The following is a 22,281-nucleotide window of genomic DNA, read 5'->3' as shown; positions in this document are numbered from 1 at the left end:
TTTATTTCAATTATTCGTATGGCTCATTGCAATTTCACGGTACACCTCTATTATGCTAGTGTTTCTTTGGATTTAGGGGTGAAAAAAATAAATAAAACGAAAAATAACAGAGTCAAAAAATTGTTTGAATTATGAAAAAATAGTAAAAAGTGGAAAAAAAAATATAAAAAATTGTGAACGAGGTAATTGATAAAAAAATAATTTTTAATTAAAAAATTTGTAAGATTATCATTGTGTCTTTGTTTTCAAAATAAAATTAAAAGAAATGATGCTAAGCTATTTTTATATACTATCCGTGTTTAGTTAAAGTATTAACTCGACTAAAAAAACTATATAACCATATATTTAAAACTGTAGAATTTATTTTTCATAAAATAAAATTAATATTGTTTATATTATTATTATTTTATGATTTTATTTTTCTTATAATTGTTTTTAATTTTATTATAATTATTTTTGTTTTGTATTATTGTTTTATAATTTTAATTTTTTTTTGGCAATAAACAATAAATAAATATTTTTATTATTATAATTATTATCTATGATTTATTATTAATTTTATATATTATCACTTTTTAAAATTATTTTTATTATTATTATTTAAAATTTCATTATTATTATTTATGATTTTCTAATTGTTATTAAATTATTTTGATCATACTATTATTATTATTATTATTATCATATATATATATATATATATATCATACTATTTATAGTTATAATTAACTATGTAATAAAATAGTTTATAACATAATCAATTATATATCTTAATAACTTATATTATAACATATAATATTATGATTTCCGTATGTATACAAGGTTAAATACACGACGAAAACACAATGATACTTAATTTTTTTTTGTCCAGTTAATTTTCTTCGTGTTTTTTCTCACCATAATTAGAGTCCTAATGTAAGGACCGAGAAAAATAGTCTTAGAGTATAAATGGTACCATTAAAATGGCACCTTAATATTTTATTATTAAAGTGAAAAGGCTATATAAATATAAATTTAGTTATTCAGGTTTCATTTTAAAGGAATCACCATCTCTCTAAAAACTCTTTTTTCCTTTCTTATGCATTCTCTCTAAAATCCCGACCTCCTTGTTCATCAGATCAACGATCGGAGTCCGCCATTGGACTCCTGGCAATGAACTCTACAAGATTGACCGATCAAAATCTTATCTAGAGTAAGTTCATTCTTGGCTCCTTTTCCTTTGAGTTGGTTTTGATCTGGTTAGGTTGTCTTTTAGTTTAAGTTTGCATGTGAAGTTTTTATCTTCAGAATTAGTCTCTGTTAGCTCAGGGTCTTAGTGATATAGTTAGATTTGTGATCAGAACTCTCTGGTGCAGGTTAGGGTATCCTTAAGCTTTTGGTGAGTTTGGAGCTTTGAGTGAGCATCTGCTAAAGTCCAGGTAAGGGAAGCTAGTTTAAAATTTTCAATAGAACCCTAGGTCAGAAGATTTGAATGTGAGTGTGACGTGGTCACCAATTCCAAATTTTGTTGCAAGATTTTTTGTTATGAGTAAATTGTAGTTTGATTGAAATTGAAAGTGTTGTGATTGAGATTGGTTGTTTGATTTAAATGGTTTTGGAACTAGAAATCATATATATGTATAAATGGACACAATAGCTCAATGATTCAATGAGAGTGATTGTATCACGCTGAACAGGAACGGTTAATGTAACGTGTAGATTTATAATTTATGAATTGAATGAGATATTGATTTATAATCTAATAGGTATATTAAGTTATGCATAATTTTTCTGCATATTTCGCTCAAACTAGCAAGTTTTAGCTCAAGCTAACGAATTTTAGGTGTTCTCTGGAGGATTTTAGCCCAAGCTAGCGAATTTTAGCTTAAGCTAAAATTTTGGGTGCTCTCTGGTGGATCTTAGCTCAAGCTAGCGAATTCTAGCTCAAGCTAAAGTCTAAAAAATAATAATAATAATAATAAATAAATAAAAATAAAAATATTAAACTGACTTGTATTTGCTTTTAAACAATTGATTTATGTATTTTTATATAGTTGTTCTTATAAAGTATGTAAACTTTTATTTCATGTATAGTTAATTGAAAATCTCTTTAATTAGACATTTATATGATTAGTCAATGAATTGTTGTGTATTTTGGAAATTCTAAACATCGGTATGATTTGATTGTTTGATGGTGGATATTTTGATGTTCAAAATATGAATTCTAATCAAGACATAGTATTTTCAAAAAAGAAAATATCGTGTTAAGATTGTTTAGAATGTGCATTGACCAGGGATTCGTCTAGAAGGAGATATCCTGACTCTCCTGAGATAATGGAATTATATAGATGAAGTTATTCAGGTGGTGAGAGTCGAATGAGGTTCATATGAATGGGTAAGTTGTTTGAAAGATAATTAACTTGACATGTTATATGAATTAACCCTGTCATACTAGGAGAGAGATGATATTGAGATTAATTATGCGCATAGCTATGTAGTATGACATGTGCATATCTCTGAGTCTAAGTCAACGCACGAGTCTTCCAAAACTAGAGTTAATTGTCTATGTGTTATGAGTCAGTAGAAGTCTGACATGAGAAAGATGAATATTGAAATTGTTGATATATACTTGATGGTTATGTGAAATGCATGAGAAATGATGAATTTATGTGGATGTTTAAAGTCACATTTGTGTTATAAGTTTTAAAAAATACCTAGCTTACCCTTTGTTTTGTTTTGTGGTTGTTTTTCTTTGATCTGTGATGATCGTGTATTTTACACGGGAGCAGATGATGTTACAGGTGATAAAGTTTCTCGGTGAAAAGATGGATGATGGAAAATGTTTATTTTTCTTTTGAAATTTTCTTTTAAATTTTATGTAAATGTTTCAAGTCTTATGAAGAGAGAGATAATTTGAAACATTATAATAAATAAAATTTTATATATATATTTGTATTATGTTATATATTTATTTTAATATTTCATCCAAATGATTATTAGATATGAGAAAATATAAGGATGTTTTGTTAATCTCTAATTTTATTTTTTTAAATAAAAATTTTCACATTATTATTATACAAGCTATATTATTCACCCTCAATTTGCTTCCCTGCATTTTTACATATATTAGTTTATGCAAATGAGACAAACTCTCAATTCTATCAGGGTATAAGTGTTTGATGTTTTACTTTATTGTGTGCACACTTGTATTGATTTAAGCACCAATATATATTTAAGTAGCATGTAAATACATTGATTATTAATAACCAATATAATAAATGTTATTTATAATATTGTTTTTTAGTGTAACTAATATAACACGTAAGTTAAAATTAGACTGTAAAAAAGACAAGTTAACATTTACAATCTGCATGTACATCAATTAATTTTTGCAGTAGTTGTTGTCATTTTCCATATTAAATTTCAACAAAAACACATTAACACTCATTGACATGGCTATTAAAACCTCTATCATGTACAAGTATTTTTTGTGATCTCCTTCTACATGCAATATTCATTATTCTTTTCTTTCAATTGTAGTACATAATAGGCAAAAATCTTCTTCTCTTCCAATTGCACCCTTTCAAATATAATTATAATTATTAAGGACATATTTTTTTTACAAATTAGTTATGTCCTTTTGTGTAAAACTTTACTTATAAATACAATCACATCTTTCTCACAGTTTTCTACAATAAGAGAAATAAAGCCATAAGGTTAGTTTTTTCATCCTCTTCTCTTATCTTCATTTCTTAGTTGTTTAAATTCTTGTTCCATAGTTTTATTCAATTAGTGTTAGAGTTGAGATCTATTTATTTTTATTGATCTTAAGTCTTACTTTATAAATTATGATTTGTTTCCCTTTTAAAACTTCTTAAGAAAAATTAGGGATTCCATTTCAATTTTGGATGTTATTTACTTCATTAATATAAAAGGGTCAATTCTAATATCTCTTTATTTTAACCATTTTTTTCTCCAAGTATATAATATGTTCAGTTTTATTATGCATTTGAATGTACATAATTTGCAAATTGTGAGTCCATAAATGAACTCCTTAAGTATGAAAACCTAGTGTTAAGTTCAAATATAAACTCATCTGAATTTTTGTAGAAAATTTATAAATAAAACAAGTTTGTTGATTTACTTCTAAAATGCTTATCCTATGATTCTGGTTTGGTAGTTGATGTTCTATATTTTTTTTTTTTGCATTTATACTGTTTTTATGAACAATAATCTTGTTTACTATTCTAAGTTAAATAATGCATTTAAATGTGTATACAAATACTAAAATAAGTGTTTTGAATTTTAAGAATTATAGTTTAATTTGATAAAAAAATTGTTTTTAATATGATTATTATCTCCAATTTCCATCACCTACATAACTTGATTTGGATGAATTGTATCTCTTAGCCTGCAATTTATACTATTTTAAAATTATGGGATATTCGAAATATAATCATTATGCTACCAAATTTTTGTTCATAAATTTATCGTTGCAAGGATTGTAAAAAAACTAATGTAGGAGAATGATTACAAAGATAAAAATATTAAATAAACTAAAGTGAATAAGAAAGTAAATGTGAGTTTTAAGGACTATATGTTAAATTTAAGAGCTCTGAGTACAAAAATTAATATTGAAAAATTATATTTGTCTAAAAAATATTTTATTTTGTGTTAAGCGGTTTAAAATAATAAAATAAAATAAAATAATTTTATTTTTATTAAGCAGCTTAAAAATAATAATAAAATTTAAAAATTCATAAATGATGTATTCCAATTACATATTTAGAAGGGTACAATTGGGATTTCAATATTAGGAGTGCGGTTTAAATTATGGGGGTGCAGAATGCAATTTCCCATTTCAATGTTATGGGCCGCACTTTTGTCTTATATTGGCCCATTTATTGCTATTTCTGTCACCTAACGTACCTACCTGTCACAAGATTTTATTTTCGAACACCAAGAAGGCTCGTTCTCATCCACATCTCAAATCAAAAATCGAATATTCTAATTTCACCGCTTCTAAATACTCTCCTTATGCCAAAGTTTTCAAACCCTAACATCCCAATTTGGCAGGTGATATTTCCAAAGCGTCGTCAAACCAAACAATTATCGTCTTCCCTGTTTCTGGTACCTCAGTTTTTCTGTTTCTTGTTCCACTCTATGTTCAGATTTATTTCATTCTTAGATGCTTTGAATTCCTAATTTTGACTTTGACCTGTTGTACGGATTTTTTGTTTTTCTTGGCGCTCTGTTTCTCAAATTTTTAATATCTTCAAGGGCATGAATGTTTCTAGATGTTCGAAATTTCTGATTTCATTTCTAATTTCATTTCTAATTTCTATAACATTGCAGGGAGTGTCGAGTTTACGGAACAAGGGTTGTCGCTTCAATTCTAATCTCTGAAATTGGAATTATCGGATCAATTCGTCATGAAGTTCTTGGAGTGCGCTGCTTTAGATAGGTAATTGTAACTTGAAACGAATTTGAATAGAATTATGGGGGATTTTGTTGTATAATTTTGATGTGTAATTGTTACTGTAAAAACATTTTTCAGGCTTAACGATTTTTTGGATAATTTAAATCTGGGAGAACGAACTATCAAAGGATGCCTTGAGGCTTACAGTTGTAAGGAGTAACAAGTGAATTCTTACAGATTGTTTTCGGATTTGGTTGGGGTAGTAGTTAACAACTTTTTTTCTTCATAGGCAAACATGCTGGAACGGATAAAAAACTTTCCATCAGTTTGGAGACCGAGGTAGATTGATGCAATGAATATTGCATCTCTCACTTCACTGTACTTTTTTTTTGTATAAGTTGTTTTTGAGTATGTTAAAAAGTAGAAATATGATATAATTAATTCAGTGTTCTAAACTTTCTTTTGTGCTATTAGCATGCCTTTCCTAGCTAAGCGGAATTCTTGTTGTCGCATTAAGTAATTGCAAGAAAATATCGCATGCATCAGGGGGAAAAGAAAAAAAATAAAAATATAATTGATGCAAGAAACCCCAACTCGATGCAATTTTTATTTTCTAACAGAAATATAAATCAGTTTTTTTTTTTGAGTTGGGAAGAAAAGGACTTTTGAAGTTAAATGACTTGAATGTTGAAACATGAAATAGACCCATCAATGGACTGTTATCATTTGAACCTTTTCAATTTCAGATTCTTGATTATCTTGGGAAATCATCTGACACTGATTCATCCTCACCGGATCAAACTTTATTAACCAGAACCAGGTGGCCTCTATTATCTAGATAGGTCCAGGAAAGTGAAAATCAGCTCTGAATTCTCTTTTAAATGTTTTCATTTCTTGTTCTTTTATTCCAGCCGAAAGACATTGGTTTACCTGGTTCTTACTCTGTATCACATATATCCCGATTATGACTTCAGGTACCTCAGTATCTTATGATGAATCATAGATATCTCTGTATTATTTATCTATAGGATAAAAAGGAGGATTATGGGTAATGCTACTGTCAGCTTTGTTGGCGACATGGCAACCCACTATATAATCCTTTTTTTTTTTAAATGGGAGTGTTGTCAAAAGGCTTGACAGACAGTTCAGAAAACTGTTGCTCTAGAAGCTGAGAGTTCAATTCTCTCCATTTCCCAAGTCTTTTGATAATTTAAGTGTTTGAACAGTTTTGCTATAACTTTATGATTATGTTGGATCATGTTTTTGTTTTTCCTATAATACCATACACGTATAATGGTTTTTAGTGCAGTTAAAGCTCACCAGTTTTTCTCAGAAGAATCATGGGACAGTTTTAAGCAGATTTTTGATACCTACATGTGTGAAGCTTCAAAGGTGCTCCTATTAATATTTGTCTATTTCTTGTTTCAAGATTTCTTTTATTATTTGTATTGCCCCTTGAATGTTTGATATGCAGAAAATCTTACAGGCATCGCAGATGTTTTCACATATGATTATTGGGTATATAATTTGGCAATATTTATAACTAATTTGGTTTGGATTCCTATAATTTCTATGATTCCCAGGCACGATTGGCCTTGTTTGGTTGGACCTAATAGCCTTATGCGCTTTCAATTTCTAAAATTACTGCTATGATTTAGGTAGGAAAGAAGAAGAGAGAGATAAACTGAATAATATGGTATTAATGCAAAACAAAGTACCAAGAACTAACTTAACCCTATCATATTAGTTGTAGACTATATATCCTAAATTCCTAAGGAAACAAAGCATGGATCATAACAAAATATGGAAACCCCAACTAAGATATCATCAAGACATTCTAAGATGCAATAATGATATAACGAGATTTTGAGAATATTTCAAGACACTTGGAGCCTAAAAATATTTCCATTTCGTGATTCAGGAATTCTTTACACTACCCCTTAGGAGTTTAATACCTGAAATCTTATGGGCTTCTTTGATTATCAGGCTTGAGATGCTTGGTTATGCAATTTGTGGGTATTTACTAGTCAAGATTCCTAGTACATAACATCAAAGGTCCATAAAATGTTTGATGACCTTGTTTGGTTGAACCTAATAGTCTTATGCAACTTTCAGCATCTAAAAACATTAGCAGGGTTTAGTAGGAAAGGGGAAAAGAGAGAAATAAAGACTTTGAATAATAGGCTGTTTTTTGTATATAATTTGATACAAAATATCAAGTGCGCACCCCTATTTATGAATAATATTGGATTCTTAGTTTTAATTGAATAAAGAAACAAATATAATGAGACAAGGGAACCACTTCTAAGATCTCGTCAACCACAACACAACATTAACTTTTTTTTTGTTCATAGACATGGTCTACCAGTGCCCCAAGACTTTGCTTCAAACTTATCTAGCTTGACTGGGATTTTGATACTGAGATGTTTTTTAAATATTTAATTTTTTTTATCGGTAAATCTTACTTTGTTACAAAGTATCATTTTAAAGAAAATAACAAAGATATAAACTGAGTTTCACACAACATGGCTGGAAAGGGCCACACTGGGGATTCTGGAGACAGGTTTTGCAGGAAAGTTGACTCAGTAAGATGGCTCAAGCAATCATCAACCAGAAGAATAAGTTCGAATGATTATCAGATGAAATTTCTTTGCAATCAATTATATGCAATAAGAATTAGAACTTCCCCAACATTATCAAGATCTGCATTTTGAAAGAACTGTAATGACCATCTATAGAAGTAGAAGCTATCCTTGCTAGAAATGATGCATCCGGGGGGAAATAAAGAATTCAGCCATATGATGATTGGAAGAGACCAAGATAACAAACACTGGCTGTGAAACAATTTAAAAATCCAGAGAAGAAACCATCAAGCCAATGTTTTAAAACTCAGACCAATGAGTGACCCAGTAAGGCAAGGGTCACTCTCCAGAACGGTGAGCCATTGGTTGATCTGTATGAACCGATTAATGATATGACAAATACCTGCATATGATATATATTATATTTGTCTATTATATAACAATCAGGCAAGTTGGCACACTGGATAAGCTTGCTTTATGTCTGCTTGGAGGTGCTGGTTTTGAGTCTTGGTGTTTAAATTTTTTTGTTTTTGTGGAATTGTTAACTCTGCAGCTTTGGAGTGTTAAAGGCAAGATGTGAGAAACTACACAGTGAACACAGACATGACAGATTGCTCCCACACAGTCTTCTGATGTGACTGACTGTTTCCACACACTGAGCCTGCTGTAGTTTCAACCCATTGGTTTTGATGATGTCATTATTGGGTGACAAACATGTCTGATCTTAATTATCAACTCGGACTGGCTACATGACCTGTTCTTGGTCTGAACTGAGGTTCAAAACATTGATTCAAATCAAACCACATTATTGCTACCAAAATGAAGCACAATTGGGGTGAAGTGGGAAGAAGAATTCATGCCAAACTACCAGTGGAAGAGCATATAAATGCTTAAAAAAAGTCACATGGCACAAACTAAACTGTAGGTCGCCACCACAAAGAATGACTACCGGAAAAGACAACTGAAAGGAACTTATATTATACCTGATTAAAGTAGGAAGTAAACACTAGACCAAAGTGTTCAAAATGGCAAAACGCCAGCCATGGCAGTTAATCAGTTACTGGAATGCGGCACATAGCAGCAAGAGGGATTGGACCTGACTGGAGAAGACTAGGGAAGATGATTGGAGATGGTAGTGGTTGCCAGAAAATGAACATAAAATACCATGATGGATTTAAGTTGAGAATGTGTAGAATCTAGCATGTTATGCTTCCTTGTTTCAGCTGTTGTGAGACAATGGGAACTAGCTTGAGTTCAGGACAACAAGTACCATGGTGAGTTTGATAACAATAGATGGAACACCTGAGTGTAGGTCAGAGGTAGAAATTGTGGAAGTAAAGAAAACGGTGAGCATAAAGTTTAGGTAGGGATGGTGAAAATAGAGAATAAAGATTCTCATAGTATACTTCTTAGTTGGGCATACAGTTGATTTGATAAACATAGAGCACTAATTCTAGATTCCTAATCAAAATCCAGAAACAAATGGTGTCATATGATGAAACCAATTTCAAGAGATCATCCTTAGGAGATTTTCAAACATACTCTGAAAGTAATATTCTGGACAGTTTTTGTAAGTTGTAACTGTCTACATTTATTTTTAAATTTTACATCATATATGTTTATGCTTCTACACGTGTTTTGATCTTACCTCCTTGGTTCTCGACTCAGACTTGACTGACTATAATAGAATTAGAACTTCTCCATCATTAGGCACTTAAGATTCTCAGATTGAAAAGAAAGCATAACCTAATCCCACATTGTGAAACCATCTTTAGCTGGATTGAGAGCATTTGAGATGTTTGGAATTGACAATAATGCAGAGTGATATTCTACATATCTCATTCTGACTGATACTCCTTTTGCAAAATTTATTGTCACTTGATAATAATGATTAGTTTTCCTGCAGTGGTTTTCTTAACCAAGGTTTTGGTTGACTTGTCTATGAAGGAATGGGCTGAAACTGTTGGTGGTACTTCTTTGCTGGACACCTTGTTCAAGGCCCTTGATGAGGTATGGTTTCCTTAAAAAGTGAATAGAAGTGATATCATTATGCACTTCTGTAATACCTTGTGATGCAGGTGGTGAAGTTAGTGGATTGTGAAATTTATGGCTACATCCCTGATTCTGAGGCAGACCCATTACTAGAAAGTGGAGCAATGTAAGCTTATGTTTGCCACGTTGTATAAGAAATTCAAGTTATTACCATAATTTTTCTTATTGTAAGTTATTCCAATAATTATCATTTTCCATTTGCTACAGATGGTCCTTCAATTTCTTGTTTTATAATAGAAAGCTTAAGCGCATAGTAACATTTCGATTCAGTTGTTTTAGGTGAGTTAGAAATTTCATAATCTCTGTTTCTTAATCTACTTTGGTTGCATCCACATTCATTCTTAACACAATGCTGTTTGTGGTAGTAACTTGATTGCTGACGGGTTGCTTGTTGATGAAATACACAACGAATACGATGAAGAAATATTTACTGACATGGATATATGAGTCACTTCTACCTGTATCGGTTAGCATATGAAGACTTCTGATCCTCCAATGTTTAGTTATGTAATATATGATGGTTTCAGATGTGTAGTTCTGTAAATCGAAGATTGTTTGTGGGGCATGAGTCGTAGATATAACATGTATATCTTCTCTTATGCATATAGTAGATTTAACATCTGTATCTTCCTCAGTGCACATTGTAGGTTCGCATCTGTATCATCCTCCACTGTTAGAACACACCCCTGGTGTAATATTAGCAAAAACATGTTTATTTGAAATTGGAGCAAACTGTCTTGGTCATTAGTTTACATTCCTCCGAAAATGATGCTTTTCTTCCGTAATTTGTTTTCGGTGGGTTAAGGCAAGGGTGGCTGAGCGACGCAGATTAATTTGTTGATCAATAGTTTCGTTTCTAGCATTTTTATGCTCGAGTAAATTCAAGTCTATGGACCCAATCCAAATGTTCACTGTGCAGTGTGGCTACATTAACTATTTTCATCTATAATGAACATTTTTAGTATTAAAAAATTCTTTACCAACTAAATGGTCAAAGACTCATTCTTAGATTATAAATTCTGTGGTAGAGTTTTTGGTTTTTCAGGTGATGTTTATCTACCACTTCTAAAGGTACAGGTGGGGAGGAAACGATTGTTGAAGTGAAGTTTTCCTTGTATCGTAATGGATTTAAAATCCTGGTTTATTTTGAGAACTCGTGGCATTATAAAATGGTGACATGATTTGTGCATCGAACACTGCAATATTGACATGATCTTTGTATCCTTTAAGGGTTCAGAGTTTAATTTGGAAAGTATATCTGTGAATCAATAGTAACAAATTCCAGCGTGAAGAAGGATAAGCTGTTGCTTTAAGAATAACAGTATTTTGAATTTTTGTAACTTCAACCTAAACATCTATCAAGTCTTTTATGCGAATTTAGATCGCGAAGAGACATATAATGCTAACTAGCGAAGCACCACTTGGATATAGTAAAGTCATAATTAAAATAACCAGCACTAGAAATTAGCCTTCTCATCATTCAGTCTCTCAAATCTTGCTAATATCTGTTTTAATAAATCAGTTTATGAAACTATTATTCATCAAAATAATCATAATGCTCTATATTCTGTGTATTTAATATTGCTTTACTCGTTTAGTTACATTAATGGAGGTATACGTGTCTATCAGACTATTTAGCTTAAGTGGAGGGAAAAAAAAGGCAAAGAATATTTAACAAAGATATATTTTTTGTCACCTTTTACACAATCATTTGAAAATCACATGGGAACTTTTATCATTGTTTTCCTTTTGCCCCATTCTTCTGTTTCCATGATTTTAAGTCCCTACCACTTTGATACACTAAAGGATTGTGAATTTGTGAAGGAATCTGGTGGAGAGGGACGTTGTTGGGTGACACTAGGTGTTCTTGTGCCAACTAATCAGACTTAAACTCAATCTTATAGGAGGATTGTGCCTTTCTCTATTGGAAAATTTTGATGTCTTGGCCTATCTAGGCTTTTTAAACAGCACCCAGTAAGCCATCATTTGGATGACAATTAAAAGTTTGCTTGATAAGTTAACCAAAACTTAGAAACTTAACTAAATTATCAAGTTCTTTTATAATAACTCAAATTATCACACATAATTCATTCTTAAACTATTTAGTTCTATGAATTTTTTAGAACAAAATTTGAAAGACTCCATTAACTAAAATTAACCAATTTAATTTTTTATTAATTTTGATAAAATAATTATTTGTTCCTTCTACAAAACAAATAGTGAAATGTATTATAAATAAAAATATTTTCAAACCTTTGTTAAACTCCTTGGTCTATGTTAAAGAAAGGAAGTTGTAAAAGTTAAATCACCAACAAGTGTTATTTGCAAATAATTCCAACCAGTTATAAAGAGAGTTTTAAGAGATGATTGAAAAGAGTGTTAAAGAGAGTTTATAAACATGATTGTTACTATTATATTTATAACTATAATTTTTTAAAATTGAGCTAGTATGTATTTCCTGTACAAAACTATCTTTAGTTCATTTGTAATTTAGCATAAAATAATTGATACTTTTAATTTGGAATGCACTATAAACTCTTTTTTTCTAATTTTTCCTTACATAAAGTATTTCAATCTTAGTAAGTTTTTAGTATAATGTATGTGCTAATTGGATAACCACCATAAATATTTATCGAGAGAGGGAGACTATTTTAGTAAAAATACATAAAAAGGCTTATTTATATTCTTAATTTATACGTTAAAATCTTAAATGGCAGATAATTTGGGATTGAAAAAGCAGTTAAGTTGGGCACATTTACAAAAGTAGAGTTTGGTTATGACTAATTTATCCATACATTGAATTTTCTTAGAGTAGACATATTTTACCAAGTTTAATATAAGATACTTCTAGCATAATGACATATGTTAATAAAAATAAATAATTTAGTTAAATATTTTTACAAAGTATTACTAATGTATTAAATTAAATTTCATTATTAATAAATACAAAAATACATAAGCCTGCTCTTAATATTGTAGTTGTGGGTTCGAATCTCACGGTGGATTTTTTTTCTTTCTGAGGTGACTTAAAATATCAAGTTTCATAAAAATAAATATAAAAAAATACATACTAATAATATCTAATAGAAATAAATAAGGAAAATAAATCTAAAATTATATGATATCTTTTATAAGAAAATATATAATTTATTCTATGCCTTATATTAAGGATAAGGGAAAGTGAGTGGTAAATATTTTTTTAATAAACATGGATATGAGATTGAAGTTGTAGTAAAATATTTAAGGATATGTAATTGACACTACTAATGCATTGTTAAATACAAGTAATGATTAAGTAACTAACATATATAAAAAACTGGTTGTTGGTTTGTGTCTGCGTGTATCTTCTTCATTGTATGAGTGAAACTAGAGTTATATAGAATATTATTACATCTTTCTTTTTGAAAATAGATGGCAAAAGTGGAACACTAGGAGCAGAAATAACCAAGTACTTTCTATAAAATATTCACTTTTACTACTATACACCATGATGTTCTTTTTGAGTTGCGTTTTATTCAATCTAAACTTTCACTTATGGCATGTTGGCCCACAAATCTATGGCCACAAAGTAATTATATATGTCAAAGAAAAAAAAAGGGAAAAAGAACATTTAGGTTGTGAAATTTGGTGGATTGTTTAACATTTGTGCATATAATTTATAATTATTCATACATCAATCTTTTTAATAGTGTATAAGTTTTAATTAGGGTAATTGTTGATCACTGTTTTTTTTTTCTTGAACAACTTTAGATGTATATAAGTTCATCTTGATTTGTTATTTTCATCCCTTTTAGGATGATGCTCACAATTAGATAGAGATTTTCGCAGAGATAAATTTTTTTTATAGTATATAAATAAGTGTAAATCTTACTTTATGAGTCAATTTTGTAAGGTTGAATTAGGTTTAAAGTTTATTTTTTAATATAATATCAGAGTCATTTAAAATCTATTTCAGCGAGAGTTTGTTGAACATATCAAGTTACCTGCTGTCAGACCATCCATAAATATATAGTCTCATGTATGAGTTGGTTGGTCTCGGCATGAGAGCATGTATTAGACATCCTACATCGACTAAAAATAATGATATTTCATAGTATATAAGTGAATATAAACTTCACCTTATGAACTAAATTTGTAAGGTTGAGTTAAACTTAAATTTCACTTCCTAATATTTTCTTCTTTTATATTTATAATTTTCTTTTTATCTACAACAAATAAAATACAAAATTTATTGAGTTGTTCTTATCCTTAAATAATAAACAATATAATAATCAACTTTATTTTTAATCTATTTTAAAATTCCACAAAGGTTTCCTTGTTTTTTTAATCATTTTGCCATTCAACGATCAAACAAGAGTTTTTTTTTTCAATGTTAGTTTTCTTGTTAAAATAAAAATTGGTAAACCCTTTCGATTAAAAAAACAAACAAACTAATATAGATTAAGAATTTAAGTATGAGTGTGAATCTCACTTTGAATATAATAAAAAAAATCACAAATTTATTGATAAATTACTAATTGACTCATAATTCATTAGTATGGTCTTCTTCACATATCATTTTGCAAAACACCCAAACAAAAGAGATACTTGTGATCGAAAATATTTTGTAGCAGGTTAATATTTTCTCTTGAAGAACTTCAATCATCTATTTATATCTATTTTGCACCTTAATTAGTTTATAACATCTTCTATAGCCCAAATTTCAATAAAAATGTCATTTATCTCTTAGATATTGAAGAGTTTCAATACTTAAATATCAGTTATTTTACTTCATGCAGAAGGGTTTCCTATTTTTCAACTGTTGAATTTAGAATAAAAGAATAAGGATATTTTTGGAGATGAGTTTTTAACTTTAGGAATTTCAAAAATTTAAAACCACTTTTTACTTATTTATATATATATATATATATATATATATATATTGGTTTTTGGGACTGTTCTCTTTTTCTCAAATCCCATCCATTTCATGACAAAATAATTTGCATGCTTTACTCTTCCATTAATTGTTCATTTTTAAAACATTATTTTATTATTGTGTTGAATAAGTGATGACCTAGGTTTAGGAAAATTTGAAAATAAAAGGAATATGGAAAAAACTTATGTTAGTGACTGTCTTCATTTCGGAAAGAAGCATATTCTAGAAAATATTTTAAAAATGGTAATGTTTTGAATAATGTTAATGTGACTAAAGTGGGCATTGATATGACAACCTTTATCATACATAAATCGACACACAATTTTACGGTATATCATGGCTATCATTAATAAAAAAAAATCAAGTTTTATATCATCAAAATGAGATCAGTTAATAAAAAATATTTAAAAATAAATAAAATGATGACTTTGTAAATAATTATTTTCTAAGTTAATGTATGTTGGAAAAGTAAAAACTAGTTGTTACTTTTGTGGTGTGATACAAAATAGGTATTTGAAAAAAAAAAATAGAGAAAAATATAATAATCACATTAAATCTTAATGTGAATTTTTTTTAAGCTAGTAAAAACTTATAAGATCTAATTTAAAAAATTATTTACAATATCATAATATTTGTTTTTATAATTCTACTAGGATAACATTTAATTTCAACTAACTACCATGAAATACAATATATTTCTAGCTTCACTAGGATTTCTAGTTTATTGTTATGATATATTTATGTTACTCTTTTGTTTTTCTCTTTCTCGCAAATTTTCTTGAAGATAATTTTTTTTCTTTATTTACTGTGTTTTAGATTTTGAGAAATGAATATTCTTTTATTTAAAATCTCACATTCTCTATTTGTTAGAACTACAACTAGCATAGAAAAGTAACACATTTTACATCTCCCTCATTCCATAATTAATGTTGAAATTGTCTCACTTACATGATATAATATTTCTACCAGTTCATCACCGTTCAACCGTTGAGTAGTGTATATACAATTAACAAGATAACTAATTTTATTTTTTCCTTCATATATATATATATATATATATATATATATATATATATCCAAGGACAGAAATTGAAGTAAAAAATAATAATATATCCTTATTATGCTAACATTTGAGATACATACATTTTCAAGAGAAAGAGAGAACTATGACAACTAGACACTTATGAATCAAAGTTTCAAATAAAGAACACAATAAATGAACACTTTTAAATTTTGAACTGACATGACAAACAAATAAAATAATTAAGCCCTAGACATGTTATTAGTTTATTATATGCATTTGCAGTACCAAAACAAAAGCGACATTGACATGTAGCACGCATCAAACACATGAGTACTCATGTGATGCTGCATATATATATAAATATATCAAATCTCATCTCAGTGATCTGTTTCTGTGCAGGATCTTAGCCTATAATGCAAAACATTCATCAACATGTTGCCAAGTGTAAGTCCTCTCAACAACACACATGTCCTGCTACTTTCTTCTTTTCTTTCTTAATTTGTTATTTTAGTATTTAATCAAAGGCACGTCATGCTCGTAGCTGAAAGAGAATCATACATTTTCAAATAAATTGTTATTCTATGTGGCTACTTTCACTAAATATTGTGTTAATCAGGTTTATTTTCGAGGCAGGTACATGGCCCTTTATAAATCACAAGTACCAAAAGAGAAACTCAATTCAACCATGACTTACTCTCTATCATCTTTCTGCACCTTAAACCATTCTTTTAGCTGCCATAAACCCACCAAATACCCCAAAATAACATGCCAAACGTTTAGTGACAATGGTAATAGAGATTAAGAACATTCACTGTGCCTCTCACTTGTCTTAGTCTTGTTTTCCTCTAACTTGTTTTGTGGTTGTGGTTTTTGATAAGACTAGTTTTGAGTAATTGATTGAAAGGTGTTGTGTTGTAAGATTCTTAGATGTTTCTCAGATGTTTTTATATGATTTGGATTACTCCTAAAATAATGATTCTTATGTATATATTATATATATTGTTTGTTGATGATAAAAAACACATTCAGGTGCACTGCAAGAGATGACTTTCTTGTACTCATCAACCACTGCTTAATTTCTTTAGTTGAACAAAACGATCTTTTAGTTGTTTGTGTTCTTTTCAACTAATATCCTCATCTTTCTATTCTTTCTATATGATTTCAGCCTTTTCACTGTCCCAAAATCATGGTTGTTACAATATTATTGTACTGTAATGCAGTGTTTTGATTAATTTTGTACCATGTATTATTGTTTTTGTTGGCAGAGAAGCGAGCAAACATTGTTGATTCAAACCTGAGAATCCTAAGGGAAAGAATTGAACAAGTGCAAAAGAGAGAGCTGATACACAGAGTTGGGTGGAATTACAAGCATGGTTATGAACATAATTACAAGAAAGATACTATGATGTCACAATCTGCTGAGATTATAGGTTTGGCATGTAGTGCAATTGGTCTTGTCTTTCTTGTTGGTTCTCTTAGTATTTTCCTTCTCTCCCTCTTTCTTATGTGCATATGATATCTTTGTGAATAGAATCTTCTTAGTTGGATTTAGGGGTAAAATCACATATAAGTGTTGATATAAAACCGATAACTGATGCAATATATGCTGTTTGAAGAAGGTTTTTCTGCTCATAAAGGATTTGTACAATACTTTGAGATATTCTATATATAAATTTTGTTACTAAGAAAACTTTTTCTCTATTTAAGAAGATAGCAAGATTGAGATTTTCTTTTGGAATGATATAACCAGTAGATGACTTTTTTGTTGGAGAGTTTGATTATTGTTTTTAATAAGATTTTTCTCATAATAACTTGTTGAAGATATTGAGATTTTTTTGGCTGCAAATGAGATAAAAGGAATTGAGATTTGAGAATAAACAAGTTAAAAGATAAAAGCTAAACATTTTGGATTTTAAGAAATATAATGACTACTTTAGATTCATTCAATATTCATATTAAAAGACAAGGTAAAAAATTATGAATAATATACTAAGTTATTCAAAGCTTATATTTTTTTTATCATTATGTAAGTGTATATTTACAGGAGTTATTCATAAAATCTGTTCTATAAAAGTAGGTAAACTTATCATATAAACAAATCTAACATTCTTGAACTTAAATAAGTAGGTTGAATATTTAATTAATCAATATATATATATATAATAGTATACAATTAACACGAACTATTTATAACTTTATGTCAAGTGACAAAACTAGCCTATACATGTTTTGTGGAACAATAAATTTTGTTATTGTTTTTACATATTTGTTTCAAGTAACACATTTATGCAAATTTCCTTTTAAAAAATTGAAGTAAATAAGTAATTAAAAATATGAGGTGCTAATTAGGTGCTGTCTGTACAAGTAGCAGTCTGCATAATCATGACAGGATTAGATAGTGCTAAATCTTGGTTCATTAATTCTTACCAAACTATGTGTTTTGCTTTGCTTTGTGAATTGTGCATGTTATTTATAAAAAAATACATGAAGTTACCCATCTTATTAACAATATGCAAGATATTAACATATTAATTCATTATGTAGAAAAAAAACATTTTAAAATATTTAAAAGTGAAAAATATATTAGTAGATTGTTGGTCATAAATTATAATACAGTCTAAATTAATATTTAATTAACTTACAAATATTTTAATTATTAATTTTAAAATTTAAATAATTAATAGTTAAAATATTAATAACTAATTAGATATCAATTTAAAAATTATTAAAAATAATATAAACTAATTTAAATACTAATAATATTTTTAATCTCTAAAATAATATATAATTTAGTCAATATAATAATTAATTATTTAACAATTTTCTAATAATAATATCTAATTATTTATTTAATCTATCTGTACAAAAGAAAAAACCGTCTATTTTAGTTTGTAGATGTATATATTTTATAAATATTATTCTTAATTGTTATGAGGTAAAGTTTTAGGATATAGAGATGAATAGAGATAAGTTTTAAGTATATTTAATTTAGAAGAAGTAAAGCATGTTGAAGTGAGTAATTGAATATATAAAAGTAATTGAATATTTGGCATGATAAGATTGGGTGTGGGGTATCTGCCAGCAAAGGTGGGTACATCTCATTTTTGGCTTATCACTTATCAACACTTTGCCAACCATAATTCCTTCATTTCACTCATCAACTCTTCATCTTTTTCCTTAATCACACCTTAATCACACCTTAATCACCAATCTGCCCTCCACTAATTACAATTATAAAATCCTTTAGTGTTCATGGACCATCTTTAATCACATTTCTCAATTAAGTTAATTCTATTAAACAATCATTACTGCTGAAATATATATATATATATATATATATATATATATATATTTAGTTTTCGGTTTTCTCACTCTTTCATATTTCAACTTTTTAATTATTTAATTTTTTAGCGTTTAATCAAAAATAAATTTGTAAAATGTTCTTCGACAATCAAATAAGTACTGTAAATTAAAAATATATGATGTAAAACTAATAAATTAATATTATTTATTGGATTATCATCCAAATTTAACTGAATGTGATCCAATAATTTATAAAAAGGTTACTTGATTTATAAGTTATTTTTTTACTTGTTATTTATTGTTGTAGTTGATCATATTGAATAACGTGTATTTACTATAAATAATGTTTCTTAACTCATAAAAAACTAAACAAATTTAAGGTACTCTAATAAAAATATAACGTTTAAATAGCTTTATATTTACTAAACTATTTGTTTTATTATAGTAGATATGTTACATAGGACTTGATTCTTAGGTTTATTGATATTTAATGTCTCCTAACAAATAAATTTAATAAAAAATATTAAAAAATATGGTGTGATATATTACTAAGGTTTAAGGTAAGATCCTTGTTGAATAACTGCAATTATTTGCGAATTGATTGATGAGGCAGCCACGTAAGGAAAAGTCACCCAAATGCCAGATGTCATGTCCACTACAAAAACTTATCCTAACAACTGGGATTCTCAAATTCTTTAGGTGTCTACTGCAAAATATTTTTTTTTAAATTAATGTATCTAAATATATCTACATAAATAGTCCGAAAAATCACAAAGGTTAATACTTTTATATACATGGTTAACTTAAAGTAATAAAATAAAAATAATGACATCATTAATAAATAATATAACACATATTTTTTTTTAATAAAATATTAATTTATTAGATTTTTTTTATTATGAATTTTTTTTATCAGCATTGAATATTATTGATATGTTTACAATATTATTAGATTTAGAATTTTGTTTTAAATTAAAGCAGTTTAAGCAAACTCAGTTGTTAACATTAAAACTCAAATAACTAGTAACATTATATAATAGGTGCTTTTATTTGTAGTGATAAAAGTGACAGCACAAGAGTTACATGTTTATGGCAACTTGATAAAATAAAAGTATTTGTTTGCATTTGGTGCACCATGCAGACCACTGAAGTATGCCTGAGGATTCTCTTGAGATGTAACCTCCATCACCACCAGGGGCTTTCATATATCTTCCTGAACCACCACCACCGCCACCTTTTGCACCACCACCGCCACCTTTGCCACCCCCTCCGCCACCCTTTACCACTCACTCTCTGAAAGTAGAAGATTTTTAAAATCTTTAAAGTGTGAAATGCAATCTCGTTTTATCATGAAAATTATAAAATAGAAATTAATTTTTAAAAAATAAATAATTAATTGTTATAGTAACTTAATTAAAAATATTTTAAAAATTGAAAAAAATTAATATTAATTTAATAAATAATTTTAAAAATAATTTTATTAAGTTGTAGTGGAAAGTTGGACTTTAGAGATTTAAATAAAAAAAATAATTTGAACAATATGGAATATTCTTGCATATTTTTATTAATTTGGTGAGTCATTTATCCCGATTAGTTGCTTTTAATATTGTGTTTCCTAATGACGTTCTTGCAAAAATACTGTACATAGCCATTTTGAGATAAAAAAAATTGGGTTTTCACATTCTCACAAACATTCTTCTAAAGATGTCATGCACAAAGTCGATAACGACTAATTGAAACAATTGCTTTTTGCATCCTTCGTAACAATATCTCCATCTGTGACTACTCACACAAGATATTTATTCCACATTGCATCCAAAAATGTTTTCAAAACCAATTTATATGAAGCACTTGTTTCATCCGCAAGAAGACCATATCCATAACAGTCTGATATATCTGCAAAATTCATCCTTAATATATCTGCAACACACATGTCCATATAACTTTTTTTTTTTTAGAGTTCGCACTACCGAGATCATGTTTTGGACCTAGTTATTATGTCGATCGACAACACAAATCCAATTATGCTTAAGCAGAGTTAGTGAGACTAATCAACAATCAAAAGTTAAGTAATACATTTCTAAACATGATCCAACTTCCTAATCTGGCTCAATAAGAAAGATCCATCAAAATAATATAAATAATACATATTTCAATAACAAGGTACGTTATTACACAGTACTCAGAATATCGAGTGTCGAATGCATAATATGACTTGAGCGTCGAAGTGCCTTCTGTAGGTACTATCACATCCAAGTTGCGACTACGTGAATGTCGAGGAGTGAAACAGGAGAGGAAGAAGCTTGTAAGAAGTGGAATTGAAAGACAATTCGACCGACCGACCAAAGAAGAAAAATAACAGTTTCAATAATTCTTTAGGTCTCAACCCAATAAAAAACACTTTTAAACTCTCCTTATCTCTGCTACATATATATTATCTTCCAGTGCATCACTTTCACGTTCTAAATCACTAATGTTTCCTCTGTTACTCAGTTCAACACCTTCAACTACCGCAAAAAAATAATATTAATTCTATTAGCACTTTCCAAGTGACACCTTCAACCTTCTTTTCCTAGTTCGGTAAACAAAGACAATGAACTCTCAGTTGCATTTCTTTAGCCAATTAATGACTTCATCATAAGAAAGACAAGCAGACATGTCATTTCACATAAACAAACGCAATTGTCATCTCAAAAATGTCTTCCATATGGCAGTTTCTGTCGTTCCTCAGATACTTCAAATACTTATATGTATAAGCAAGTACTTCACATTAAATGACAAATCCTAAAACACACTCATCTCTTTGTCCTATGGGAAGCCATTTGATCCCTCAAATAATTATCTCTCTTTCTTTTTCACTGTCACAATGTTTGTTGTATCCCCAATTTCATAAGAGATTGATTCATTGCTCACCCTCAAGTCAATCTTTTCAATTTTTTCAACCCCAGAGTGAGGTTCACCTATCTTCTACCCAATCCCTCTTTTATGCCTCAAGAGGAATAATTTT

The 22,281-nt window shown here is 28.7% G+C and overlaps 2 protein-coding genes and 1 long non-coding RNA gene across 3 annotated transcripts; 2 read left to right on the top strand and 1 right to left on the bottom strand.

The window, feature by feature from the left end:
• The first annotated feature begins 4,910 nt into the window (after positions 1 to 4,910).
• LOC137827833 (transcription regulator) lies at positions 4,911 to 10,754 on the top strand. The gene is made up of 11 exons (XM_068634184.2): positions 4,911 to 5,109; positions 5,335 to 5,443; positions 5,537 to 5,607; positions 5,688 to 5,737; positions 6,145 to 6,218; positions 6,310 to 6,372; positions 6,703 to 6,790; positions 9,928 to 9,990; positions 10,059 to 10,138; positions 10,240 to 10,311; positions 10,398 to 10,754. The coding sequence occupies exons 2-11, from the start codon at positions 5,412 to 5,414 to the stop codon at positions 10,477 to 10,479; spliced, it is 675 nt and encodes a 224-aa protein (XP_068490285.2). The 5' UTR covers positions 4,911 to 5,109; positions 5,335 to 5,411; the 3' UTR covers positions 10,480 to 10,754.
• A 5,865-nt stretch (positions 10,755 to 16,619) lies between these two features.
• LOC137828497 (uncharacterized) lies at positions 16,620 to 17,442 on the top strand. The gene is made up of 2 exons (XR_011083897.2): positions 16,620 to 16,759; positions 17,237 to 17,442. It is a non-coding gene; the product is annotated as an uncharacterized LOC137828497 (long non-coding RNA).
• Positions 17,443 to 20,346: 2,904 nt separating this feature from the next.
• On the bottom strand, positions 20,347 to 21,207 carry LOC150025728 (uncharacterized). Its single transcript, XM_090304310.1, is given in 3 exon segments — positions 20,347 to 20,440; positions 20,442 to 20,551; positions 21,109 to 21,207. Coding segments are annotated over 3 exon segments (288 nt in total). The 3' UTR covers positions 20,347 to 20,361.
• Positions 21,208 to 22,281: the final 1,074 nt, after the last annotated feature.

The sequence above is a fragment of the Phaseolus vulgaris genome, chromosome 7 (assembly GCF_051622355.1).
Source record: "Phaseolus vulgaris cultivar YP4 chromosome 7, ASM5162235v1, whole genome shotgun sequence".
Classification (NCBI taxonomy): Eukaryota; Viridiplantae; Streptophyta; class Magnoliopsida; order Fabales; family Fabaceae; genus Phaseolus; species Phaseolus vulgaris.
Note: the sequence above shows the minus strand (reverse complement) of the source record. Positions and strands in the feature narration are given on the sequence as shown.

Coding starts and splice junctions, on each gene's coding strand:
- LOC137827833 (XM_068634184.2), top strand. CDS start 5,412: ATGAAGTTCTTGGAGTGCGCTGCTTTAGATAG. Junction 6,219..6,309: donor ACTTTATTAACCAGAACCAG/GTGGCCTCTATT, acceptor CTTTTATTCCAG/CCGAAAGACATTGGTTTACC. Junction 10,139..10,239: donor TTACTAGAAAGTGGAGCAAT/GTAAGCTTATGT, acceptor CATTTGCTACAG/ATGGTCCTTCAATTTCTTGT.